The 8,435-nt window shown below is 42.5% G+C and overlaps 2 protein-coding genes across 2 annotated transcripts; both read left to right on the forward strand.

The window, feature by feature from the left end:
* The first annotated feature begins 4,465 nt into the window (after nt 1-4,465).
* LOC147427952 (uncharacterized) lies at nt 4,466-5,776 on the forward strand. The gene has a single exon (XM_086496788.1). It carries the CDS (start codon nt 4,466-4,468, stop codon nt 5,774-5,776), a length of 1,311 nt encoding a protein of 436 aa, XP_086352914.1.
* Nucleotides 5,777-7,605: 1,829 nt separating this feature from the next.
* On the forward strand, nt 7,606-8,226 carry LOC147427953 (uncharacterized). Its single transcript, XM_086496789.1, has one exon. It carries the CDS (start codon nt 7,606-7,608, stop codon nt 8,224-8,226), a length of 621 nt encoding a protein of 206 aa, XP_086352915.1.
* The last annotated feature ends 209 nt before the right edge of the window (nt 8,227-8,435 follow it).

Below are 8,435 nucleotides of genomic sequence, written 5' to 3' on the forward strand. Positions count from 1 at the left end.
TTTAACAGCTGGCATACCCAATCTTCCTTGCCTTTCTCAACAAACCCTTCTGGCTGCTGCATGTAAATTTCCACATTTAAATCACCATGCAAGAACGTTGTCTTGACATCCATTTGGTGCAACACCAAATCTAATATGGCAACCAATGCAAGAAAGCATCTCAATGTAGTCATTTTGACCACCGGAGAGAAGACTTCATCAAAGTCAATGCCTTGTTCTTGCTTAAAGCCCTTGGCAACAAGCCTTGCTTTGTACTTTGGCTGACTATCATGAGCGGTGATCTTATACCTGTAAACCCATTTACAAGGTAGAGCCTTTTTGCCCTGTGGTAATTTAACTAGCTTCCATGTCTTGTTTTTATGCAGAGCTGTCATCTCTGACTGCATGGCCAATTGTCAATTCCCGGAGTCCTTCATTTGCACTGCTTCCTTGTAACATGAAGGCTCATTGCAATCAGTCAACATGACATAGTTCATAGATGGAACAAACCTATCAGGAGGTCGCGTGACACGTCCAGATCTACACACAATAGGTGGCTCTGGCTCAGCCACAACCTGTGGTTCCAATCTATCCTGTCCTTGCTCCTCTTGAGCCCTGACATTTTGTCTTGCACGTGCAGGTCCATCTTCTTGGAAGACAACTCTTCTAATCTCCTCAACCCTCTCTAGTTTAGAATGATATTTGGATTCATTAAAGTGAACATCATTGCTGTGGACAACCTTTTTGGATTCGGGATCCCAAAGTCTGTACCCCATCTCACCAGAATTACGATAGCCTAGAAAGATGCACTTTCTACTCTTTGGCTCAAGTTTGTTTCTAAATTCCTTTGGAACGTGAGTATATGCCTCACAGCCAAAGACTCTAAGATGCTTGTATGAGGGCATTTTGCCTGACCATACCATCTTTGGCACTGAATCCTTCTGCAAAACCTTGCTAGGAGATCTATTTACAAGATAAACAGCTGTTGATACAGCTTCAGCCCAAAACCCATTTGGCAGCTGTGCATTAGACAACATACTTATGACCTTCTCTTGTATGGTCCTATTCATCCTCTCAGCAACACCATTTTGAGGAGGATTGTAAGGAGCAGTAAGTTCACGTTTTATACCTTTTGACTCACAAAAGTCCTGAAAGGCCTTTGAAACATACTCTCCACCATTGTCAGTGCGTAAGCATTTAAGCTTCTTGCCACTCTGATTCTCCACAAGTGTCACAAACGTTTTGAAAACACTAAACGCTTTATCCTTGTGCTTGAGAAAGTAAACCCATACTTTCCTCGAGTAATCATCTATAAATGTCATAAAGTAAGAAGCTCCCCCTAGAGATAGGTTAGGCATAGGTCCACACAAATCACTATGAACAAGTGCCAACTGTGTATCTCTTCTACTGCTTCTATGCTTATGTGGTTGCCGTGTTTGCTTACCATACAGACAATGTTCATAGAATTCAAAATCATTAAATGAAAAGCCAGGAAAATAACTAGAATGAGACAAGATTTCCATTCCCTTCTTGGACATATGTCCTAACCGGCTATGCCACAAAGAAACGTTGGGCTGCTGGATTACATTGATTACATTTTTAGAGACATTTGATACATAAATCATGTAAAGTCCTCCAGACTTTACTCCATGTGCTACTGTCATAGAACCCTTGGATATCTTCCACATGTTCTGTCCAAAAGTGGTGACGTAGCCAGCATCATCAAGTAAACCTGTGTTGATCAAGCTCTTTGTAATTGCGGGAACATGTCTCACATTCTTCAGTGTGAAAGAAGAGCCATTCTGAAACTTCAATTGAACATCTCCAACACCTAAGATCTCACATGTCTGCCCATTGCCTAGCCGAACATGATCTTTAGTGGTCACATAAGAGGTAAACCACTCCTTGTTTGGAGACACATGAAGTGATGCCCCTGAGTCTATAATCCAGTCACTCAGTGCATTTCCATCAGATGCTGTAAGAGGAGCTGAGTCCATTGTATTCTTCAAGAAGTAGATGTCTCCTGACACTAGACTGTCATCCTCTGCAACAGTGTTTGTCACATTTATTTCTTGAATCTTCACTGAGGATTTGTTCTTCTCACCATGGTCTTCAGCTTTCTCTTTGCCTTTTTCTGCTTTCCATTCTCCGCAGTCTCTTTTCATGTGACCCTTCTTGCCACAATGGTAGCATTCTATGTCACTCTTTCCTTTAGCACTGCACGACTTGCTACGAGACTGATTCCTCTTTCCACCTTTGTACTTTTCTTTGGTCCTTCCCCTGACAACCAAGGTTGTTCCTTTGCCTTTGTCCATTGTCTTTCTATTGGTTTCTTCAGTAAGCAGACTTCCTTCTACACCTGCTATGTTCAAACCATCTCGAGGTGCAGAATTACTCAAAGCTGTGCGAAAAGTGTCCCAACTTTCCGGCAATGTGATCAACAGGAACATAGCTCTAACAAGTTCATCAAACTTGACACCTTGAGCTGACAACTGACTGTAGATTGTGTTGAATTCATTCAGATGATTGGACATAGGTGTCCCTTCTTTCATCTTCAAGTCAACAAGCTTCTTAAGCCAGTATACCTGTGAAGCTGCACTCTGCTTCTCATAAATATCACTCAGCTTTAACCATGCTTCATAAGCCGACATCTCGTCTGCTACATTGAAGTAAACGCTTTCTGCCAAAGTCAGCATAATGGTAGAAAGTGCCAATTCATCCATTTCGCTCCATTCATCTTCGTCCATATCTTCTGGTTTTATCCCCTTGAGCTTTATAGGTTTTATCTTCTTCTTTTGTACCAACACGTGCCAAATCTGCTTCTTCCACAATGGGAAATTGGTTCCATCCAGCTTCTTGATATTGTAAAGAGCAGTGTCCTGTGATCCAGCCATAGCTACGCTTCACAGTGGTTTACTTTCTTGGGAAAAATTCGGCAGAGTTTCCCCTGTAAACTGACCTCTAAACCAATATCAACCTGTCAAATGAACCAAGAAAGCTTCAGATTCTGCATAAATTTCGGCAGAGTCTCCTTTGTAAAATGGCTCTGGTGTACTCAAAAAACAGCTCAAAAACACTGTCTCTCTGACACTGTAAGCTGTGGGTAAACCTATCCTGCACCTGTACTGTCTCTGACTGTCTTGTAAGCATAGACTGCGACAATGCCTCAACGGCAGTAAAGCAAAGATGCAATCCCAACTGTCTAACTCACAGTCAATACATCCTAGCTGCCTATCTAAGGGTGCTCGAGGGATCGCTCCAAGACCTGTATCACCGAAAGGATCTCAACATTCGAGAATCCCCCAGATCAATAAAGCCTCACTCGACCCTCAACAAAGGCTGCAGTAAATCTGACAGTACATGGACTTCCCACAAAGTCATACATCCACAAATTTCCCACTGTATGCTGTAACCGCTGCGACGGTTGTTTGCTGCGTGACTCACAGCCAGCAAACCCTCAACAGACATACATCATCTCTGACAATACATCCCATGTGGAAGTATCGGCAATGTCAGGATGAAATCTGAAATATCAAGCAGCAAACACAAGCTACCTGATGAACTAGTGAATGTCACCTACAGTCTGTGTGTAGATGCACCTGTGTCGTATGTGACACGCCTCCAGGAACTGTGAGCCGTCCTTCGATGTGTAGACAGCCACAAATCAACACTCTGGGAGTGTCGATATTCTCAGCACTTGCAGTCATAGGCCGAAAACCCCAAATTTGCAGAGTCGGATCTGCACCCGCCGAGACCACGTAGTCGAAAATGGCCTGCGTAGACCTTTGTCGAAGCCGAACGGTGGCCGAGATGACCTCAGAATGAAATTCTGAGAACACCAAGCCCTTCGGGCTTGCCCACAGGATTTTGGGGCCGTGTCTTCGCCTGTCGAATTTCACTCCATTCTGAGCTGGTGACTCTAGCCTCCTTCAGTGCTGCCCCGAGCCTCGATCTGAGCTCTGATACCAGTTGAAGGAGTACGAGCGGAAGTGCGACGCGAGAGAGAGTGCGAGAAGAAGAGCACGACGATATGGTGAACTCGCTCTACTGTAATGTGTAGAGCATAGTGAGTTCTTATTAGGTTTTTACAAAAGAATATGTGTACATACCTGGCGGCCCGCCCACTTACCTGGGCGACCACATTGGGCTTTATACCCCAACATGTGGAAAAGGATGCGGAAGTCTGGATTGAAGCTATGGACGATTATTTCTTAGCTGCCAAGACTGCACCTGCAAACCAAGCGATGCTGGGAATGTTTCGCCTTACAAGTGAAGCCAAATTATGGTGGAAACAACATTGCCATGACATGGGAGTGTTAGAAAATTCCCAGAATTGAGGGGAAATCAAGCAAGCAGTAAAGGAAAGATACTTACCCCCTGCTCATGAAGCGTTAAAGATGAACGAGTTCTTTAGTTGAAGCAATACAGCCTATCCCTGGAAGAGTATTACTCAAAGTTCGTAAATCTTAGGCGATATGCACCACCAATGACGATAGAGCAACAAGTAGCTCGATTTTGTCAAGGTTTAAGAGAACCCATTTGCTCACGACTGGAAGCCATGAAACCTACCACTGTGCAAGATGCATTATTGCAAGCAAAACCTTTGATGAAGGAGCAAGGCTTAAGGAGGAGATTTGAACAGAATCAGAGTTTTAATGGTGCTAGACGACTAGTAAGATTTTTCAATAATGAGAAGCAGCCACAAAGAGCCTATGCTGCAAACATGCAAAATCCTGCAAGGTTGGATGTTCGATGCTTTGAGTGTGGAGAACTAGGACATTACTGGAACAGATGTCCACACTTATCTAACAAAGCAGCGGTAGCAATGGAGGCAGACCAAAGACGCCACCCTATTGGAAAAAACACTGGACGAGGTGGTGGACGTGGACGAGGGCGAGGGAGAGCAGCAAGGGCATTTGGAAGAGGTCAAGGTAGGAATGCACATGCACGTGTAACCATAGGAGAACCTACCATTAGTGAAGAAGAAGAAAGAGCGCCTATCTATGCAGCTATTGACAACCCTGGAGCTCAACGACAATTCGTTGTTATTCAGACCCCAGTCACTCATCAAGGTAAATCTTTTAACCTTCTCATCGATTGTGGCAGTACCCATTCTTTTCTATCCCCAAAATGTTTACGAAAGTTGAACCTAAACCAAAAACAAGCTAAACCTATGACAATAGAATTGGCTAATGGGAAAACTGTAGTATCTCGACATTCTGTGGGAATCCTTGATTTTGAACTAGGAGGGTACACGACTTCATCTTTCTTTAGAACCCTACCAGTTGGGATGTACAATAGGATTATTGGGATGGATTGGTTATCTAAGAATCAGGCTAGCATCCATTGTGGTCAAGGTAGGTTGAGCTTTCGAGATAGTAAAGCAAGGCAAGTCAAAGTGCAAAGAAAAAGTGGAAGCCCAAAGATTCAATTAGTGAAGGCAAACCGTCTACTCAAGGGTATGAGAGCTGGTCAACAGGTATTTGTGGTCAAGTTGAATAAGGTCGATCCAAATTCAAGTGATACAAAACCCTCATGGCTTCATGAATATTCAGATATTTTTCCTGAAGACCTTACCTCCCTTCCTCCAACCCGAGAAATTGACCATGAGATAGAGATTCTCCCAGGAAGTGAGCCCGTGTCAAAGAGACCTTACAAAATGGCCTTATCGGAGGCAAGTGAATTGAAGGAGCAGCTTCGTCAACTTCTAGAACAGGGATTTATTAGACCAAGCAAATCTAGTTGGGGAGCGCCGGTACTTTTTCAGAAAAAGAAAGATGGGAGTTTACGACTCTGAATTGATTATAGAGGACTAAACCAGGTAACAATTAAGAACAACTACCCTATACCCCGAATCGATGAATTGCTGGACAAGCTACATGGTTCTAAGGTCTTCTCAAAATAGATCTAAGATCTGGTTACTATCAAATCAGAATAAAGGAATCAGATATTCCAAAGACAGCTTTCAACACCCGTTATGGCCATTTTGAATTTATAGTAATGTCATTTGGTCTAACCAATGCTCCAGCTACATTCAATAGATTGATGCAGAATATCTTCAGGCCTTACCTAGACGATTTTGTCCTTGTCTTCTTTGATGATATTCTAATCTACTCAAAAGATGAACAAGAACATGAAACTCACCTAAGGAAGGTGTTAGATATTCTTCGCCAGCATAATCTATACGCAAAGATGAGCAAGTGCTCATTTTTCTCTCCAAGGATTGAATACTTGGGATTTATTGTTTCGCAAGAAGGAATTTCAGTAGACCCCGCTAAAGTTCAAGACATTGTTGAATGGCCTCGGCCAACTAATGTAAGTGAGCTTAGAGGATTCTTGGGAACCAATACATCAAGAAAGGTTCGACCAACTTAAGCAATATGTGATTACGGCCCCATGTCTATAGCTACCAGATTTCAATCAAGCCTTTGAAGTTGTCACTGATGCTAGTGGAATAGCAGTTGGAGGAGTGTTAACTCAAGAAGGAAGACCAATAGCTTTCACCTCACGTAAGCTTAAGGTTCATGAAAAGACCCATGATCTCGAACTATTGGCAGTCATTCATGCTTTAAAGCTATGGAGACACTATTTATTGGGAAGAAAGTTTCGACTTATAACCGACCATAAGAGCTTAAAGTGGATCTTTACCCAAGCAACCTTGAATATGCGACAAAGGCGATGGGTGGAACTTTTACAGGAGTATGACTTTGATATTCTCTACCGCCCTGGGAAAGAAAACACGGTTGCAAATTTGTTGAGTCGAAAACCTTTTGTGGGACTCATATCCATACCTAACAATCCGATCATTGAAAGGATTAAGGAAGCTGCATCATCCAATCCAGAGTATCAAAGGCAGCTTAACCTTGTTCGATCTGGAGAGTCAAAGACTATACCTTCAATGATACACTTCTCAGAAGATGGACTTTGTCTCTACCACAGAGATAGGTTATGTGTACCGAGGGACCCTAACTTAAAGAAGGCTATTTTGTTCGAAGCCCACGATAGCCCTACTTCAGGACACCCAGGTTATGCAAAGACTCTCAATGCAGTACGTAAAAGCTTCTATTGGATTGGACAGAAGGCAGATGTACTACGCTATGTTCGCCAGTGCTTATCATGCCAGAGGATTAAGGCTGAAAGGCTTAAACTTCCCGGAAAACTTCAATCTCTGGACATTCCACAAATGAAGTGGGAATGTATAAGCATGGACTTTGTCACAGGATTGCCTACGGTACAAGGTGGGTACAACTCACTTATGGTGGTCGTTGATCTACTCACGAAGGTTACACACCTCATCCCAGTCAAGACAACATTTACCGCCTCTGATATTGCATGACTATTTGTTATAGAGGTTTTCAGATTGCATGGATTACCCAAGCGAATTGTAAGCGATCGAGATGCGAAGTTTACTTCAAATTTTTGGACTTCGCTCTTCAAGGCAATTGGGACAGAATTGAACTTTAGTACCGCATACCATCCTCAATCAGATGGACAAACCTAGCTATTGTCAACCAAGTCATTGAAGATATTCTCAGAGCTTATTGCAGTAGGGAACCTAAGCGATGGATTCAATTTTTACCTCTAGTGGAGTATGCCTACAATGCTTCTTATCACCAAAGCATTGGTATGACCCCATTTTGTGCCTTATATGGACAGGACTGTATCTCTCCGCTTAATTTTTCAGATCCTACCATAAGAGTAGAAGAGTCTAAGAAGATGCTTGAAGAAATGGAAAGCCAAACGAAAGCCATTCGGAGGGATATTCAAGCGGCTCAGGATCGCCAAAAACAGTATGCAGATGGAAAGAGATCCGAGCCAAGATTCAAAGAAGGCAACAAGGTTTTTCTTCGGATTCATCCAAAGAGAAGTACTTTATCGCTTGGAAAGTACAAGAAGCTTAGCCCACGTTATTGTGGTCCTTATGAAGTGATCAAGTGTATCGGTACTCAAGCTTACAAGTTGAAGTTACTAGAACATATTAAAGTTCATGACGTATTTCATGTGAGCTTATTAAAGCCCTATATCCCTAGTGATGATCAACTCCTAAATGATGAACAGATTGTCATGCCTAACCAAAGTATCTTAGAACTCCAACCATCCAGGATTCTGGAGTCCCGAGAAAATATTCTTCGGAATAGAATCCTCAGAGAACACCTTGTTCAATGGCAAGACTACCCTGAAGAAGATGCAACATGGGAAGATGAAGCTACCTTAGAGAAGGATTATCCTCACTTTTTCTCGAGTTGAGGAGATCTCGAATCCTTAAGTTGGGGAGATTGTAATGTACCCAACATTTATCCATATAAATCATTTCAGTTATTTTGCAAAGCAATTGAGATTCTCAATTTTGTGAGTCTTCATGAGTTAAAATCAGAGCAATCGGATTGAAAATCGGGTTTAGAATCCATTTATTTATGATCTTTCTTTATGTGGAACCATAGGTTTATGTGGGAACG

Source organism: Adiantum capillus-veneris, chromosome 23 (genome assembly GCF_014529385.1).
Source record: "Adiantum capillus-veneris isolate H3 chromosome 23, ASM1452938v2, whole genome shotgun sequence".
Taxonomy (NCBI): Eukaryota; Viridiplantae; Streptophyta; class Polypodiopsida; order Polypodiales; family Pteridaceae; genus Adiantum; species Adiantum capillus-veneris.

Excerpts from the sequence above, each read along its gene's own strand:
- LOC147427952 (XM_086496788.1), top strand. The coding sequence starts at position 4,466 with ATGACGATAGAGCAACAAGTAGCTCGATTTTGTCAAGGTTTAAGAGAA.
- LOC147427953 (XM_086496789.1), top strand. The coding sequence starts at position 7,606 with ATGACCCCATTTTGTGCCTTATATGGACAGGACTGTATCTCTCCGCTT.